Source organism: Rhinatrema bivittatum, chromosome 1 (assembly GCF_901001135.1).
Source record: "Rhinatrema bivittatum chromosome 1, aRhiBiv1.1, whole genome shotgun sequence".
In the NCBI taxonomy this organism is placed as follows: domain Eukaryota; kingdom Metazoa; phylum Chordata; class Amphibia; order Gymnophiona; family Rhinatrematidae; genus Rhinatrema; species Rhinatrema bivittatum.
The window spans coordinates 115672552-115692233 of NC_042615.1; the positions used below are offsets into that span (position 1 = coordinate 115672552).

The following is a 19682-nucleotide window of genomic DNA, read 5'->3' on the forward strand; positions in this document are numbered from 1 at the left end:
TCTGGATAAGTCCGAAACTGTGTGACTCGTGGCTTTTACGTATGTATGTATGATGGCTCTACCGAATGACGGTACAGTGGTCCCTTGACTTACGAACTCAATTGGTTCCAGAGGGCTGGTTGTAACTCAAGTTGGTTGTAAGTCAAGATTATTTTTTCCATAGGAAATAATGGAAATACCCATAATGCGTTCCAAACCTCCCAAAAGCACCCCTTACCTAACCATTTCTATAATAAAAAAAGGTTGTATAATGTCTGTAATAACCAGAAACACCAATAATTTCCTAGTGTACTTACCAAAAAGTTATAAAATGTGCCTAGCCTACCAGAAACAACAATTTCACCTCCTCCACCAGTTCCTTTACGATATCTGCATATGGATTATCTACCTGGGTAACATCAAGAGAACATTGCACAAATCTCATCTTTGGGTGAGTTTCCTCACTCTGAAGATAATCAAATCTTCACAAGAGTGCACTGCTCTGTTTCTACGCCACACTCTGCATGTCAAAATGGCATTATGGCTTTCTCTCTCTCTCCCAGGAAATATTTTGGTTGTAACTCAAAATCTGTTCCTAAGTCAAAACCAGAATTTTGTTCGTAACTCGAAATTTGGTTGTAACTCAAGACCAGGAAAGTTGATCATAACCCGAGTTGGTCGTAACTCGAGCCGGTCGTAACTCAAGGGCCCACTGTATATAAAACTCATCAAATAAATAAAATAAATAAATAAATGTGAGCATTTGTGCATACATATGTACTTGTATTTTATAACCTTTCCATGCTGGTTATAAAATACAATAGTTTAACAGTAACTGGAAAAATGATTAAGAATGGGTCCTTTGTTAAAGCGGCACAGACAGAAGACTCCAGTCTTCTGTCTGTGCCTGCTCTTTGTAGCCTATTACAATAGCACCTTTGCGTGCGCCCATATACACGTGTAAATGGGCAGACAAGAGTAGTTTTGAGTTATCCTCATATTGCATTAGTGACACAGGAATGGGGGAGCTTTCCCAAGCTACCATATAGTCAAGGATCAACTGTTTGTATTTAAAACTGATAAGAAAACCATACTGAGCATACACTACTTATAATTTAAAAAATCCATATGGAAAGTGGTACTGTAATACCCATTCCCATATCAGTTAAGGATTCTACTTTATGTTGTATGAATTGAAATCCCTCAAGCATGTCCCTTTGTATCTCTGGGAGAAACCATGCACAAAGCAGGGTCATTTATGACATCACAGACATGCATCTGATTGGTTCATTCTGCATGTGTTATGTCATTTGTGATTTCATAGTCAGTATGGTCCAGTCATGTTTGATGTGTTAGGTAATTTTTGACTTTCTTCCAAGCCAAGCCAGGCGCCACCAGGTGTGCAAAGCGTGCAATTGCAAGGGGTGGCACACCTGGTGGGGCAGCATCAGGAGTGGGGAGAGACCCATGTTGCTTTCAGTGGACCCGATCCCACCAGCAGCGGAAGAAGTGGAGGCCTATAGTGCCACCAATGAGATTGGGTCCACCGGTGGCAGAAGAAAACGTCATGTCCAGGTGCTCATCCTCTTTCCTGCCTGCATGGCCCCAGAAGTAATACGTTGCCAGAGCCGCACAGGCAGGAAGGAGGAGGAGCATCACGGCCAATGCAGAAGAAGAGCAGTGTTCGTCTCAGGGCTGCCGCGTAATGCGGCAGCCCAAGAAGAAAAGGCCCAACAACAGGGCCGCCGCGGATCCCACCTCGTGGCGGTCTGAGAAGAGGAGGTCTGGCAGCAGGCCACTGTGAATCCCACCTCGCAGTGGCCCGAAAAGATCAGGGCCGTGTGGAGCCCACCCTGCGGCAACCGCCATAGTGGAGGCCTAGAGGTGAGAGAAAGGCTGAGGACCTGTAGAATGTGTGTGTGTGTGTGTGTGTGTGTGTGTGAGAGAGAGTGAATTGAGAGATTGTGTGTGGGAGTGAGAGCCTGTATGATCAAAGAGACAGCATGTGAGAGTGATAGAGCCTGTGTGTTTGTGTGAGACAGTATATGAGAGACAGCCTGTATGTATGTGTGACACAGCATTCAAAGAGAGAGCACTTTAGAGTGAGAGCTATGTGTGTGTGTGTATGTGTGTTTGCATGACTGCATGTGAGTGTCAGAGCCTGTGCCTGTGTGTGTGAAAGAGAGAGAGAGCAGGAAAAAAAAGACCCTGTAAAAGGAATTGGCAAAAGACCAAAAAAAGGGAAGGTGGAAAATAAAGCCTGTGACCAACTGATTAGAAAACTAAAATCAGACAGCAAAGGTAAAAAAAAAATCATTTTTGAATTTTTACTGATTGGGAGCCTACCTGGGATAGATGGGGATGTGTGTGTGTGTGTGTGTGTGTGTGTATGTGTGTGTGTGTGCCCACATGCATACATGGGAGCCTTCCTGGGATGGGCAGAGAGTATGTGTGTGAGAATGGAAGCCTGCGTGGGATTTGGGTGGATGTGAATGGCAGCCTGCCTGGGGTGTGTGGGTGTAAATCGGAGCTTGTTTGGGGTGTGTGTGTGTATGTGTAACTAAGAGAGAGAGAGAAAATGGGAACCTACTGAGGTTGTGTGTGTGTGTGAGAGAGAAGGGAAGTTGCCTGGGTTTTGTGTGTGTGTGTGTGTGTGTGTGTGTGAGAGAGAGAGGGAGAATGGGTGCTGCAGGTGGATTCCAACCTGCCAGCAGCTGAAATGAAGATGAGGGCCTGACACTGCTGGTAGATCCCAACCAAAGAAGAGCTGGAGACGCCTGTGGGTTTATCTGAGAGGGAGCATATGTGTATATGAGCTTGTGTGTATAAGAAAGAGAGGAGAAAGTTTGTGCATCCCTCTCCCACTAATCCATGACAATCTCAGAGTGACTGGAAATCAAATTTCCCAGGTATGGAGAGCATGAATTTTTAAAATCCTTTTCAGCTTTATTCTTCAGGTGTTATTTGATGTGTCTGCTGTTTTGAAATATTTTATTGACGTTTGGGTCTTTTTAAAAACTTGTATATGAGTTTTAAATTATTCAATCTTATATTCATCAGCTTTTTTTAAAATATTATTAGTATATTTTTAGCATTGTGATTATTTATTTTATTTCATTGTTTGATGTTTGAGGAATGGTGATGTTCTGTTTTTCCATTGTTGCACTGCATTGAGTGTCTGGCTTCTTGTGGTTTCCAGTTCAGTTTATGTCTGCACATTTGTATTTCTACTTTATGGTTGCTCTATTCTGTATTTAGTGATGGTCTTTTTATGTTCTGCATGTGTGACTGAGGTGAGGCATTCTCTTAGTAGGAAGTGTATTAATGTTTTAGGGCTTTTGGAGGATCAAATCCACACCCAACACACATCACAATAGGCCTAATACCATATGGGTTCCAAGTGTCTTTTTTGCAGGGATTTCTGGTTGGCATCATAGCAGTGCATGTAAATATAATGTAAGTGATATTTACCTCATAATATTGTACTTTGATATTTTTCATGTAAAATATAAATGCAGAACTCTTAACCTTGTGTGTGTAATGGGGCAGGGGGCATTGTGCAAGGCTATAAGGTTTGCCTAGGGTACCTAATACCCTTGCACCAGCCATGGGTTTTGGGGGGGGAGGGGGCGGGGGGATGGTGTCAGTTTTTAAAGTTTTTCACTGAAGGGAGCTGGGCCCGGGACAGAGAATGAATGGGGGAGGGGGGGTTGTCAGCACAGTAATTGTTCAGACAGGGCAGCAAAAAACCTAGCACCGGCTCTGTTCCAAGCATGACTGCTGCCAAGGATGCAGTGGAATTGTAGGGAAGAGGCATAAACAATAAAAAAAAAAAATACCTTGGATAAAGTAGTGTAGCTGCCATGTCAGTTCATTTAAATGCATGAAAATAAAAGTGAAACAAAAATAAAAGATGATATCTTTTTAGTGGACTAACAGTACATTTCTTGACTAGCTTTTCGTTATACTCCCTTCATCAGGTCAATACAGGATGAGCAGATAAAGGCAAGGATGATGATGCCTGATATTCATCATCTTTTGCTTTTAACGGCTCATTCTGTTTTGACCTGATGAAGGACATATAGCTGCTAAAATGTAATCAAGAAATGTATTGCTAGTCCGATAAAAAGAGACCTTTATTTTCATGTTAAAATCACTTAAAATAAAAATGTTCAGTTGGCACATGGTCAATAGTACTGTTTGCCCTGTGCACTTCAGAAGTATTGCATAGTACATGAGAGATTGCAAGTTCTATGGAGCAGAGACGGTCTCTAATGTATATTTGTACAGCACTACATACATCTAGTAGCGCTATAGAAAAGATAAGCAGCAGTTGAAGGTACAGTTTTCTATTAAGTCCAATAGTTTTTTTTATAATGATGAATGTTTATTTATTTAAAAAGCTTTTATAAACCATCTTCAGGCCAAATGGCCAATCAAAGCAGAGCACAATGTCACACATTGCCTTTGGGTTGTACCCATACATATGCATGACTCCCATTTGGATACTGAGAGCCTGAGCATATCTCCTCCCATCTCATCCATGATGACTGGAAACACTTATTAAGCATAGTTTATAGTTCTTATCAGCTCATATCAATTTGTTCAATTTTCAGACCAGTTCTAATGGCTTTTAATTAAAAGGGTGACATCTTGAGTTGAGTGTATGGGTTACAACACTTTTTCCTAATGAAGGTTGTTGGGATCCGCATTACAAATCTCTTGAAACTGACTTGCAATTGGCAGGTTTTTGCCTTTTTTTGCAAGCTTCTTCCAAAAATGATTTGTAATTAATTTGCCCATTCAATTTTTGATCATATTTGGACATGATGTGGTAAACTTCGTCTTCATTGAGAATGAGGTTGCAGAGCTTGAGAACAGATCTGAATTCTGGCAGAGAGAGGTAGCCACTGCTATCGGTATCCAGTTTCTTAAAGGCTCTGCGGAGAGTCTTCCATTCACCCTGTAACTGCAGATTCAGAGGAAATAATCAATAGACTGTTTCACTGTACACCATTTTAACAGTGATTAATTTATGCAATTAATCTGTTTTGAAAATACAGTGAGCATTACAGTAATTCCAGGGATACATAAAATGAAAACAAGGGTTCAAAAATCACAAACATGGTCCAGTAGATTTGGACTGAACCTGGTCTACAGGCAAGGATTGAATTTCCTTATGCAGGATAGGGAAAAGTAATACATTTCTCCCTTTCCCCTCTGTAAGTATCTGACTGCACTCCTATGGCCACAATCCTTCACTCTTCTCTTTCTTTGACTGGTGGACTCACTCCTCAAACCAATATCTGGGATTAAGCAATGTTGTCTCACTCAAAGGGTACCTTCAAAATCAGAGCCAGCTTTTATTCTTCTGGGGTTATCATCAGTCAATTTACAACAGTACAATGACACGAAAAAAATGACTCACAAGAATCCACAGCAGAGATGAGCAGCACAGCAAAACACAAACATACTTTTACATTTCCTTTAATTCTTCATTCAGGATTTACTCAAATTCTCAATATCTAAGACACTCTTCCAGTGAGTCCCGTAAGTACTCACACCCCCCTCACAGAGCTCTTCTTCACCATACTTTCCACTTCAGTCCATAGTAGTTCCCACAAGGTGATTGTGGTTCATTGATCCTTCTAAATGGAAATGGGCACCGACTAGAGTACTGAACTACTGTAAGCCTCCAGGCAGACTTAATAACATCAGACCTAAATACTCAAAAAGTGCTGAAATACTGAAGTGAACATCCAGACTAGGCCTCTGTCCTTAAACTTGAACAAATAAAAGCAATGAATGAGGATCTAGCAGCACAAGTAGTAAAAGAGGCCTCAAGATTTGCAAAACAAGAAAAAGAATTCTTTAAAGAATTGGACCAGAAAATAAGGAAAAACAATTGGCAAAGGCTGCTTGGTCCCTTGCCATTGTAGTCTGGCCCGAGTGGTGAGGGGTAGCCCCTTTTGGTATTTGTTAATTGCCAAAAAAAAGCTGCAGCCCTGTTCTTCCAAATATACAGGCCGATACAGAAAAACGCGCGGGAGAGCTGGCGAGCGCCTGCTCTCCCGGCGCGCTCAGGCCACTCTCCTGGGTGCGTGATTCAGGAGGGTGGCCTATGCAAATGAGGGCCTGCGGTAAAAGGAGGCACTAGGGATATTAGCGCATCCCTAGAACCTCCTTTTTGACAGGAGCGGCGGCTGTCAGCGGGTTTGACAGCCGACGCTCAATTTTGCCGGCGTCGGTTATCAAACCAGCTGACAGCCACGGGTTTGGAAAACGGACGCCAGCATAATTGAGCGTCCGTCTTCTGACCCACAGGCTGCGGGCCACTTTTTAATTTTTTTTTTTTAATTTTTACTTTTTGTTTACATTTGGGGCCTTCGACTTAATATCGCTATGATTAACGCCAGCCTTTGGCAGGCGTTAATTTCTGAAAGTAAAATGTGCGGCTTGGCTGCACATTTTACTTTCTGTATCGCGCGAGAATAACTAATAGGACCATCAACATGAATTTGCATGTTGTGGGTTCTATTAGTTTCGGGGGGTTGGACGTGCGTTTTCGACGCGCTATTACCCCTTACTGTATAAGGGGTAAAGCTAGCGCGTCGAAAACAAGCGTCCAAACCTGGACTAACAGTGCGCTCCACTCTGTACTGTATCGGCCTGATAGTGTTTTGGTCTGTGTTTGTGGGCTTTGTAAGGGGACAGGGTGCCATGCAGGATGGGAAGGAGGCAATCCGGCCGCCAGAGTTAAAAAGTCATGATCATTTTCCTGTAGAAACTAAGCTAACAATGTGAAAGCGTTAAAATGTAGCTGGAAACATATGTGGGCTGTCAATTGAAGAACTAGAACGTTTATATATTAAATTAGCACACAATGCAGGTGAATAAAATTGTTTTTATTAAGCTAAGCAAACATCTTGTTAGCAAGAAGCTCTGGGAATAACCCAAGTGAAGCAGGAAGTCTGAATGCAAATTTTGCATATCAGCTTTTTCTCTGGGAGCTAAAATACCCAACAATAGAAGATCATGAAATATTAGAAATAGGAACCCCATCATAACAAAAATTAAAATAATTTCAAAATCAGGTTAAAATTAGTATTCGCATTCATGCTGTTAGAATAAACATTAAACGAATGAAACACTCATTTAGTTTCTCTTTTTAATAAAAGATTATTCCAATCCCTGTCCATTTTTCTCAAGGAATATGATCAATACATGCAAGAACAGAATCGGGAAAGATCTCTCTGTTTGCAATCTATGTCATGGCTCAGCACAGATGACGAATCATCACGTTATCTGATACAACTAATATATTCCCGAATCCCTATTTTTAACACCCTGACAGTACATTCTACATATGGGTACCACAGGAACAAAAAAGAACAAAACAAAAATAACTGAAGCATGTTACTGAGGCATATATTTTTCAATTTGTGTTTATTTGTGGAACTGATAGTAAAATCTCCCTCGCTACTGAGCTACTTTGCAGGATTGGTTATGTGATAAATACAGAGAACCCTTACTTGCATAAGTGAAAGGACAGCAGCAGCGTGTCCTAGTGGCATTGCAGGCCATAGGGTAATCTTCACCGAGCTGTAGCTATGACCCGATAGCAGTGACATGACTGCAAAAGGCTTCCAAGGAGGCACTGGGATGATTGGTATGGATTGGTGGTTACAGTCCTAACAGCCCATGCTTCCAAGAAGGCACAGAGCAATGCTTATAACCCTAATAGCAGATGTATGATTGCATTGCACTTCCAAGAAAGCACTGGGGTAAACTGCAAGGGGTGAGCATGGTTAAAACTCAAAGAGCATGGGGAGGCTGGATGTTGTGGACAATGACTTCACTAATGGGCCAATTTTAAAAGGCCCGCGTGCATAAAAATCAGGGGTTACGCATGTGGCCAGGCCCTGCACGCGCCTTGCGCATTTTACAAAGGGCCTGGCCACTTGTGTAACCCCCGATACGCGTCAAAGTGCTGGGCCTCAAGAAAGGGGAGGGCTTGGGGGCTGGGGCTGGACAGGGAAGGGCTGGGCCGGGACAGCGCCGTTGGATGCTGTCCCGGGGAAGTGCACGCTGGCAGCTGGCCAGCGCATGGAGTTTACTTCTGTGTATCCAAAAAAAAAAATTGGGGGATAGCTAGGGTAGGTTTAGGGGTGGGGAGGAGCGGGAAAAAGGTAGGGAGGGTAGGGTTAGGGTTAGAGAGGTTCCCTCCAGTCTACTCCTTAATTGGAGGGGATTGGGAGGGAAGTAGGGAAAGCCTACTCGTGTTGCCGCACCTACTTTAAAAAATTTCCCCCCCTGCGTGTGCGAGTCGTGGTCTGCTCACACATGCGCGTGGATTTTTAAATCCGGTGCGCGTGGATATCATATTTTATAAAATCATCGCGTCCATGTTTTAAAATCTACCCTTAAATTTGGTAGCGGTTTGGATTAGAAAGCTTGGTAATAACTAAGACATGGGTGAGAGGTGTGGAGGACCTGGGTATTGGATTTAGTGTTGGTCTTGAATTATAGAGGAAGATGACAAGCCCTGAAATGGCCTACCAGTGGAGGCGGTGGAGGCCAGTGCTTTAATAGACTCTGAACATGCTTAGGACTGATATGGAGCGCAGTGGTAGGAAAGAGGTTGAAAGTTCAGGCAAAAGACAAGTTGGTGAGTTGGTATTGGGTTGAGTATGGGAATTTATACTTGCTGTACCTGAATTTAACTTGCCTTGAGCTACCTACCAAAGAAAGGGCATGAGCTACATATACAGTAAATAAAAAATAATATGCTCATCTACCCAAACCAGAAGAATCACAACTAGATAGACTGGATGGGTCAATTTGGTCTTTGTCTCCACTCAATGACTATGTTTTTTGATTGTATATTGTTAGTTATTTTAGCTCCCAAGATGGAAGTGGATATGCCGTTGTGATCTTTTATTTGGAACGATGGTATATAAAATGGCTAAATAAATGATATAAAATAAATATGCAAAATGAGTGAGGCTTTCTGATTCCCTGGGGTCTTCACAGGCTGCCTTGATAGCAACATGTTTGCTTAGCTTAATAAAAAGATTTTATTCATCCCGGTAGCGGTGTGTTTTTTTTTTATATATACTGTATACATATATATAACTGTATAGGATAATGAAAGAGAACCCATAAATGATAAATAGTAAATTAAAGTGAGAAATACTGCATATTGAGATGGGAGATTGCCATCATATTAAACAGCCAACAGATGAGTCAGAATGGATGGAATTGTGCATTCTTGCCTAGTTGATTCTAGTAAATATTAATCTAGGTCCCCTTTTGAATCATTACTAAGGTTTACTAGCTAGGTTAGGTACTGTAGAGTAGAGAATGCACCATCTTTGCCTTAGCATCCCCATTGCAAGTTGCTGTAATGGCTTATTTCTGCTTGCATATTAGCAAGTAAGCCCTAGTGTCTGCCTGGATTTGAGTTTGGAGTTGAAGGGTAATGAGCTTTTTCCTTTCAATTTCCTTAAGTTGCAAAAGTACAGGCCTAAAGCCTTAGCTGAGTAGTTCACTCAGTAAAGACAATGTTTAACATTCACTGGTTGATAATTTAACTCTCTCTTTGAGCAGTATACTACTTGACAATTTTTGTTGGGAGGAAGATTAACCCACCCTTCCTACCTAACCGCATCATTCATCAAAATGTGTTATGGCATTAATGCTGTTGAAAAACACTGTAGTGCAAGGCAAAAATGCAAATTTGGGGTGGGGTAGGGGGACAGGATCGGGGAGGAGTTTGGGTGGGATTTAGGTAAATAAGGGGCAATATTGCATGGTTTTAATGCCAGGAATAAGCTGTGCGATATGCCCAAAATGCCCATAACGCAATTTGCGATAAATTTTTGGAATTGCAATTTGGCCATTTATTTATTTATTTATTTTATTTAACAGCTTTTAATATACCGGTGTTCGTGCAAGCACATCACGCCGGTTTACAATAAACTTGAGAAAGGAGGAAATTACAAAAAACAGGGAATGGGGGATGGAGCAGGAGCAGGAGCGAAAAAGGGGGGGGGGGGAGAGAGAGGGAGAAAGGTAAAAGGAGGAAAGACAGCAGCTGAGAAAGGTAAAAGGAACGTAGCAGTATTTACATGAGAGGTTGATTAACGGGGTTAAACATTTCTGGGGGGGGGGGGGGGGAAGAAAGAGAGAGAGAGAGAGAGAGGGAGCCTCTGGGGAGGGCTGCCCTGGGTGCCATATTTATATCTCTATAGAAGGGCCACCTAATAGATTGAGGTAAGGTGTTGAAGGTGGTTTAGGGTTTAGGGGCCAGTTTCGCATGTAGAGTGAGACAATTCATAAAGCTATTTATGCCGAACATATTGATTGGCTTAACGCAATGTTACATATCCACACTACATTCTGCCAATAAAGGTCTCCTTGTTGTTCCCTCTGTGGCAAGTGCCAAACTTACATCTGTCAGGGAAAGAGCTGTCTTGTTAGTGGGCCCAAAATTATGGAATTCCATGCCTCTTGAATTGAGACTACAAAAAGATCTGAAGCTGCTTAAGAAGGCGTTAAAAACATGGCTTTTTAATCAAGCATATAGTATAGACTCAAGCCAGTGATTTATATTTTTGTTTTGATTTTATTTATTTTAAGTGTTTTAATTGATTTAAGTTTATGAATGAGTTAGGTTTTGCTTTTATTAGTATTTTATTAAGTATTTAATTATAATTCCTGTAGTTTATAAGTGAATTTTATTTAAATTATGTAGTTTGTATTTTGTATTGCATATTATTTTAGTTTCTATTCAATTGTAAACCGTTGTGAAGGTTCAAAAAACCAAACATCGGTATATAAAACTGACTAAATAAAGAAATAAAATGAAAAGCACAGTACACCTTGGTGAAGAATTGACGTCATTTAGAGCGAGGAAAGTCTCAAAAAGATGACATTTTGTAATATGTTATCTCACCCTAGCTTGATGGTACCCTGTGCGTCTATCAAGCTAGGGTGAGAGAACATAGTAGAAATTTCATCTTTTTGAGACTTTCCTCACTCCAAATGACATCAAATCTCCACCAAGGTGTACTGTGCTGTTCGTACGTCTCACTCTACATGCGAAACTGGCCCCTAAACCCTAAACTACCGTCAACACCTCACCTCAACCTATTAGGTGGCCCTCCTAGAGAGATATAAATACTTCCCTATTATAAGGGCCTTGTAGATAGGCAATAACTCAAAACTTTTCATCAATACACCACTTTTCATTATTAATGCGTTACTAATACTTTTTGATGAATGATGAGGTGAGAGAGAAAGAAGAGAGAAGATTTGATTTTTCCACATCATTCAGATATCCCTCCATCAGAGAGATTCTGTTGCCAATCTGGCAATTGGTTGAAAAAGGAGTGGATGCTCAGTCAGTACCACACCCGGACAGAGAAAGGAAGAACTGAGCTACTATTCAGTGCTTATTAACAGCCAACAGCTAAAGAGGTGCTAACGAAGTACATAAAAGAAGGAAGGGAGAAAAGTGGAGAGTTCAAGAACAAGCAAGGTATTTCAGGGGACATTTCTAAGAGTACAAGAAAACCCTTTTCCAATTTGCCCAAGGTATCTTCTCATTCTATTCAAGAATATAAGGAACCATGAGGGATAGATGAAGAAGCGTTGACCGGGCAAGTAATCCAGCTTAAGTTAGCCAGATGACTTGTCCTGGATATTCAGCGGGATAAGCAACCTGCTGAATCTACTTGCCTAAAGTTATGCGACAGCATGTGGGAGAGATGCAGCACTCATACCTTCTTTCTCATTCTGGCTGTCAGGGTCTCCAGCACTACTGGTGGTGCTCCTGCATTGGGCTGGTGGGCCTCTCCTCTGGTGCCCTGCATAACAGCCTCTATGTTGTTTACGCTCCTCCATGCCTGTCTACGTAATACGAATGGTTGCAAAAACTCGACATATGAAATGCTAAAAGCAAATGGGTGAAAAAAATAGAACAGAAAGGTTATTTTGTATAATAGGATGCCTTGAATGCTGAATGGGAAAAGCTGCAAGTCAGGTGATTGGTCTCTCTAATTTTGTGATGTCATACCTGCATCACACCCATCAGTTGAAGCACTGGGCAGATATTACCTCTCCAATTACTTAATCCAATTATGATGAACCTTGTAATTTAGAAAGAAAATTGTGATTGCAGAGAACAGTGACCTTCTGCTATTGAGTTTTCAAGATTTTAAATTTGATTTCTCATATGTTTATTGCTTTATTATTGCTTACATTCTTCTCCTTCTCGTCCCTGCTAACCTCACCAGTCTGCCTAGTATTCTCCACCCCACACAGCCACATCATTTCTAATCTAGTATGCTTTATTGGAAAGCTCAATCCACAAGGTTAAAGGGCACATCTGCAACATCGCTGGGAAAAGAAAAAAAAATGGAACCTAAACCAGTCTCTTTCTATGAGAGAACCAGCGAAGCCTTCCTCTGGTTGAATGCTGGATGATTTCTACACAGTTCCCCACTTCTTTTTGTGTGTTGTGACCCATGCAGATTTTTACATTCCATTTCTAATAAAGCGAAACAGTGTTAATGTTATATTTTTCTATCCCCTTTGCCTTGACATGATTTTTTTTTTAATTTACCGAGGAAATGGTTATGGTATTTACTCAGGTAAAATGGTCTCATTGGAAATCCTCCTCCTTAAAGGCAGCTTCCATAGTGCGCACACTTTTAGCCACAGTAAAATGTGGCATTCCTGTGGGTGTGGATAGGTCAAAAGAGTAAAATAGTGCACAAGCAAGCAATTTTCAAATGTCCACACACTACTTTCCCCAAACTCAGCCACCCACACACATAGCAGGTGCAGAGTAAGCAGAGTATTTTAGCGAACATACTTTGCAGCTACTAATTTTTAAAAGGAAACAACAGTCATTTTTCTTTAAAAAAAAAAGTGCATGGAAGCCCCCACGTAGTTTGCAACCACATGGGCTACATGGAAGAGTATGTTAGGAATTATTAGGAAGGGAGTGGTTAATAAAACGGAAAATGTCATAATGCTTCTGTATCGCTCCATGGTGAGACCGCACCTTGAATACTGTGTACAATTCTGGTCACCGCATCTCAAACAAGATATCGTTGCGATGGAGAAGGTATAGAGAAGGGCAACCAAAATGATAAAGGGGATGGAACAGCTCCCCTATGAGGAAAGGCTGAAGAGGGGGATCTGATAGAGGTCTTTAAAATTATGAGAGGTCTTGAACGAGTAGATATGAATCAGTTATTTACATTTTTGGATAATAGAAGAACTAGGGGGCACTCCATGAAGTTAGCAAGCAGCACATTTAAGACTAATCAGAGAAAATTATTTTTCACTCAGTGCATAATTAAGCTCTGGAATTTGTTGCCAGAGGATGTGGTTAGTGCAGTTAGTGTAGCTGGGTTAAAAAAGGTTTGGATAAGTTCATGGAGGAGAAGTCCATTAATTGCTATTAATCAAGTTGACTTAGGGAATGGCCTCTGCTTTACAAGCATCAGTAGGATGGGATATACTTAGTTTTTGGGTAATTGCCAGTTCTTGTGGCCTGGTTTGGCCTCTGTTGGAAATAGGATGCTGGGCTTGATGGACCCTTGGTCTGACCCAGTATGGCAATTTCGTATGTTCTTATGAGTAGCCTGGTGGTTAGAGCAGCAGGCTGCAAACCGGGGAAGTCAGGGTGCAAATCCTGTTGATGCTTCTTGTGACCTTAGACAAGTTACTTCACCTTCCATTGCCTCTGGGACAAACCTAGGAGCTCATTCACAAAGGCATGCAAAAATATCACAGGAATGACAAAACTGTGGTAATTCACCCTGCTGCTTTGTAACGCCTGTGGTATTTTTCCTGGTGGCCCTGGGATTATGAGGCTGCCATTGCTTAAAGGGGACCCTTGGTCCTATGTTACCCCCTTCCTGTAGTTAATATAATAATAATTATTTTTTTAATTTTAAAGTCCAGTTCCAGCCCTGCCCCCACCCCCAATCTCTCCCCTTCAATCAAAAAAATCTGGTCCCAGGAGGCTGGGCCCCACCCTCCAGGACCCCCACCCTCTAGAACCCCCCCCCCCCTTTCTTACAATGCAGTCTCCGGTGGTCTGCTGGGGATCTGGCGCTTCCCCTAGGCTATGGGCCCAGTGGTGACTATTTGTCAGAATGGCGCTAGCCAGTCTTTTGCCTCTATGATGTGACAGAAGCGGCAGGTGCCATTTTGAAAAATGGCTGCCATCATTCCTGGAGCCTAGGGGATGTCTGGGCCCCCACTGGACTACCAGGGACTAAACTGTGAATAAGGGGTGCTCCGGAAGATGGGGTGAGGGTCCTGGCCTCTGTTGGGGGTCTCATTCTTTTTATTGAAGTGGAAGGTTGGGGCAGGGCTGGGACCAGGTCCGGGACCAGACTTTAAAATGACATATCTTTTTTTTTAACTACAGCCGCCTCCAGAGTTAGTGGGAATGGGGTGTGTAACAGGGGGTCTAGGTAAATCCCTGGGGTTTTTTAATGACTTTCAGGGGTGGGGGTGACGCAGCGCTGAGCAGCCCCTTTAATGCTAGGCCCTGAGATCATCAGGACGTGTGTTAACATCCTGATGTTCCCAGGGTAATTTAGCTACAACTCAAGAGTTGTAGCTAACTTCAAATCAAATAACTCAGCTTGCAATTTTTTTGTAAGACATGCTCTTTGATTTGCATCGTATTGAGTAGTAATGAGCCTATTAGCTTGCTAATGCATGCCAGTCAGCTCATTTTAACATGCACAGTGTTAGGGCTAGAATAACATAAGGTACTTGAAATACTTTATGTTATCCTCACGTTAGGCCTTGTGGTAAATGGCCTAATGCAGCTTTATGAATGAGGTCCTTAGATTGGGCGCCCTCTGGGAACAGGGAAATACAGTACCTGAATGTAATCTGCTTTGAAGCATCACAAAAAGCAGAATATAAATTTAAAAACATAGGGGCCAATTTTTAAAGAGTTTAGGCTCTTAATTTTTGGTGTTAGGCTCCTAAATGATCCCTTTTTTTTGAAAATTTACTAGGACTGAGTGGCTAAATTATAATGTAAACCGAATTGTATAATGTAAACCGAGTGCCTAAATTATAATGTAAACCGAACTGATGTTATCCTACGAAGTCCGGTATATAAAAACCACAAATAAATAAATAAATTAAAAAATAAATAAAATAAATTTAGGCTCCTGGTTTCATTAGGCCCCTAAATTTAGGGTCCTAAAACATGGGTGACTACAGGAGCAGAGTTAGGGTGGGAAACAAAGTTAGGAGCTTAGCATGGATTTTCAGAACTAGGCACCTAATTCAGGATCCTAAATCTAGGAAAATAAATAGTAGGCCTAAATTTAAACATCCTAACTTTCAGGATCCTAAATTTATGTGAATTTTTAGCTGAAAACGTAGGCACCTAAATTTGGCTGAAAATATTTGCTTAACTTAGGTACCTAATTTAGGCCTGGATTTTCTAAGGTCACAGACCTTAGAAAATCTGGCGATAACGGGGGGCGGGGTGGCAAAGCGGGGGGCGGGCCTGCGAAAGCCGGCAGCGATCGTACCTCTGTGGATTTTTCACATGATACCTAGATTGGGGCAGGTTTTGAGTGGCATCCGCACCGGAAGGGGAGGAGTCGGGGCGGCACTGGGGTGGACGCCGCGCAGACGTTGCTGACGGCGAAAATGTAAGGGCCCTTTTCGCTGCCAGTTTCGCGCCCAATAGCACCACCTCCTTTTACGATGGCGCTATTGGGTGCAAAACTGGCAGTGAAAAGGGCCCTTAGGTTTTCGCCGTCAGCAACGTCTGTGCAGCATCCACCCCAGTGCCGCCCCGACTCCTCCCCTTCTGGTGCGGATGCCACCCAGAACCTGCCCCAATCTAGGTATCGCACGCGAAAAATCCCTTTTTGCGTGCGATCCCTTTTGAAAATGACCCCCTTAGAGACCTAAAATTTAGGGACTTAGCTTTTCTCGAATATCGGCCCCCTTGTCCCCTTAATTGGCAACTGCTCTGTCTTTGTATTTCTACTTGAGGTGAAAACACCTCCAGTTCAGCAGATTACATCCAAATGAAACCCTGAATCTGCGAGGACCTGACAGTACCACTCAGCTCTTTACTTTGTCTAGACCGCCTCTGCAATTTTTGATGTGGCAGGCAAACTCATTCTTGAATTTTGGTTTTGCACTAGATCTTGTCCAAATGTTATAATGAAATGCTTATTGATGTAGGACCCTCAGTTATGAAAAGAGGAGGTCAATAAAGGAAATCTTTAATAATTCTATGACAGCTTTGATTTTAGGATCTCTTCATCAAAGTGTCAGCGGATGCTATCTTTCTTCCCTGTCTGTTCTTACAGCCATTATTCTCAGTCTTTTACTCTACCTATTTTGAGTTTTGGTGTCTTGTGACACTACAGTTTGTTGGGAAAGGTACAACTGGGAATCTAAAGTCTCTAACTCCACCAAATGCTTCTTTCCCTTCTCAGACCCCTCTGACTGTTCCCCAACTTCTTCCACTACTGATAATGGCCTCTGTCCAACCCCTGCCTTGGGAAAAGGAGGTTCTCACTCCAAAAGGTATCTTCAAACAAAACTTTTTATTTCAGAATTCTGGGGGTTACCAGCAGTCAGAATAAAACTCAGAAAAATCACTGCTTTCTCAGGGCCCACAGGTTTCTTACAGAAATAGTAGCAGCAACAACAAAACACACTTCCTCCCAAAATCCTCTTTAGCATAGCACCATCTCCATTCTCTTCTTCCCCTTTAGCACAGGACCTACCCCTTAGTCCACCTTTTTTTCAGAAAAATACAACTTTTACTATTCATAAATCCTATCCTATGTTTGCTTCCTGATCAAGGAATGGGATCCCCCACACTTGAAATCCATGATTCCTCTTAGATGGCTCAGTAGCACTGCCCTGGAGTATATTCTAAATCGTCATAGTCACGGCCTTGCTGGACACCAGTAGGACTGCAAGGAGAAACTCCCCCACCCTGAATTCACTCCAGTTTCTCGTCAAATTCTCCAGTTCTTTCCTTAAATCCCTTTGCACTAGTTTATATTGAGTCAGAGCACCCCCATCCCCACCCCCATAAAGGTTCTCCCACACAACAGCACTTAAAGTGATATACAAATCCCCATGATAAAGCTCTGCAATAGTGCACATCACTCAAGCCCCAAAGTAAAGGTCAAGTAAATTTCCCCCAGCGCCCATCTATTGACCAGGTCCTGTTTTAGGGGCCCTATCACACCTGAGCTCAATGCACGTTATATTCAGGTACTATAGGGATTTCCACACCTTACATCTATGTTTGTCCCTGAGGCAATGGAGATTTAAATGACTTGCCCAAGGTCACAAGACGTGGGATTGAAACACTGGCTTCCTGACCCCTGTGCTAAACACTTGGCTTCTCTTCTACTCCACTTGGAAGAAGGTTTAGTAAAATTATGCAAAGAACCTATTGTATGCACACACGACGACTATAGCCAGTGTTCATCAACTCAGTGCTCTATTACACTCAACAAATTTTGGTAGTAGCAACTTCTACTATGAAAATTGTTATGCTTTATTAATGCAGGTTCTCTAGTTGTCACTTGTATGCATTGGTGATGTTTTTGTTTTGTGTTTATTTATTATGTATGTTGTAGTTTTGTATATCACCTAGAGCCTAACATATAGGTGATTAAGACATTTTTAATAAAGATAAAGATAAATTGAGGTTTTGTAGCCAAGAATCAAGAGACACTGTACTAAAGTTCATAGACATTTGGAGGTCCATATTCAAAAGCATTAAGATGGCCAACTCAGAAGTTACAATTACCAACAATCAGAGGACACTAAATTTTCTCATGTACACAAATGTTCGGTATAACTAAATAGGTTATCTCATATATTGCTGATAACTTTATGTTTATTGATACCATTTTTAATTTTCTCAATTTTTTAAGTTTTTCAATTTTTTGAATTTTTCATTGCATTTTAATTCATTTCCATTTTAATGCAGTATACTCTTTTTAACTCTCATTAATAATGCTTGTCCAAAGCGTTATAAAAAGCTCTCTCTTACACGGTCTTCATCTCTAAGGTTATCGTTTACTTAGCTTAAGTTTCAGAGGAGATCTTCTTCTCTTATATGAGCCTTCTATTTTAATGAGACTGGAGCTGTTGGCCTGACACTGACATATAATTTGCATGGAAAATCGCAAAATTTTAGGAAAAGAATAAAACCATATTTGTTAGTGGATAAAAGACAGGAAAGGAAAACTGCTGAATGTGGGCTAAACCTATGAAAGTTCTTTTTCTCTATATATTAGTTATATGTCCTGTTTAGCTGAACTAATTCTCCAACTCACCGTCCATCTTCATCCACTTCAAATTTTTTTGTCAGCATTTCACATTCATACTCATTGAGGTGCACACAGAGTTCTGTCAGAATATCCTTAAATTCCTCTTTACTGACAAAACCTGTGTGATACGGATCAAGTTCTTCAAATTCTCTTTTGAGGTCATCCCAGAAGAGCTCTACCTAAGAGAAACAAGAGACTTGATATCCAATCATTGCGCATTACATATGCAGTCTTTGAGATTTCCTAGCACAGTTATCAGATATACAAAATCAAGAGCATGGGAACGATGGGCTGAAGGAGGAAACCCATGCTATGTTTACTCAATATCCTCAAGGAGGTCTCTGCTTTCAACAGCAGAGGATAATACAAAATCCTGCAACATCCTCAACGCAAGCAAGCTTAAGAAGCTAAAAATGATCTCATGTATCCAAATTTGATACCCATTTTTAAAGCAAGATAGGCAACTTTAGGAAATTAGTTTCTGAGTCTTTACCAAGCCTGCATGCTAGTGGTTTTCAAATCTCGGGTCACAACTCAGTTCTCAGTATTTTCAAAGAAAGGGATGACAGGTATCAATGTAAGTTTTTAGTTAACTACTGTCAATGATAAGGCTCAGTTAGCAACATAGCTGCATACTGTTTGGCAAAAGAGAAGATGGCCCATAGTTGCAATACAATGGGCCCGATATTCAAAGCACGTTCAGTGCTATTTAGGCAGATAAGTAGAACTTATGTGGCAAAGTAGCAGCTGCTGAATATGCGCCTACATTCAGTGGTCAACGCTTAACCCTTATAAGTCCCTTATACAGCTAAAAAGTTATACACAGAAAAAGCAGGCGTGTACTGGGCAGATTGGGGGTGGAGCGAGTTAGCCATAGAACTTATACAGCTTATGACCGATATTCGGAGTTAGCTCTGGCTTTGCCATGCCGCTGAATATACATCATAACTTAACCAGATAAGTTCTAACCAGCTAATTTACTTACATGGCCAGCTTTGAATATCTACCCTGGTACATACAATGTTTAATGAGAACGCTACAGAAAAATTGAAGTATTCCTGCCAGTGATGACACAATGTGATATTATGAGGACCTGTGATATTACAGAGAATCTGGAAGCCCGGCTTGTTGCTCGGTTACCGGCAACTGGGATTTTGCTATCCAGCTTGACCAGAGCATGGGTATTTCAAATTATTCAATACCATTGTTTAGTTTATGTGAAATACATTTGGCAAGATGATTTTGTGGAAGATCTGCTGTGTTGTCTGACTCTATGAACAAATACAATAGTAGCCCAGATATTTGAAGCACTGCATAACTGCATTACTGTAT

At 41.5% G+C, this 19682-nt stretch overlaps 1 protein-coding gene across 2 annotated transcripts in view; it reads right to left on the reverse strand.

Annotated features, from left to right (window-relative positions):
* Window positions 1–3162: 3162 nt before the first annotated feature.
* The window catches only part of LOC115082035 (EF-hand calcium-binding domain-containing protein 6-like), a 193115-nt gene continuing 176595 nt past the window's right edge, over window positions 3163–19682 (reverse strand). Inside the window, exons 17-19 of one of the 2 annotated variants that reach the window (XM_029586330.1) lie at window positions 18357–18529; window positions 11766–11934; window positions 3163–4948 (exon numbers count right to left, since the gene is read on the reverse strand). In XM_029586330.1, coding sequence (XP_029442190.1) covers window positions 4691–4948; window positions 11766–11934; window positions 18357–18529 — 600 coding nt within the window. In that variant the 3' untranslated portion in view covers window positions 3163–4690. Of the gene's footprint in view, window positions 4949–11765; window positions 11935–18356; window positions 18530–19682 lie in introns of those variants that run through there. The other variant, XR_003854082.1, reaches the window with a different exon arrangement.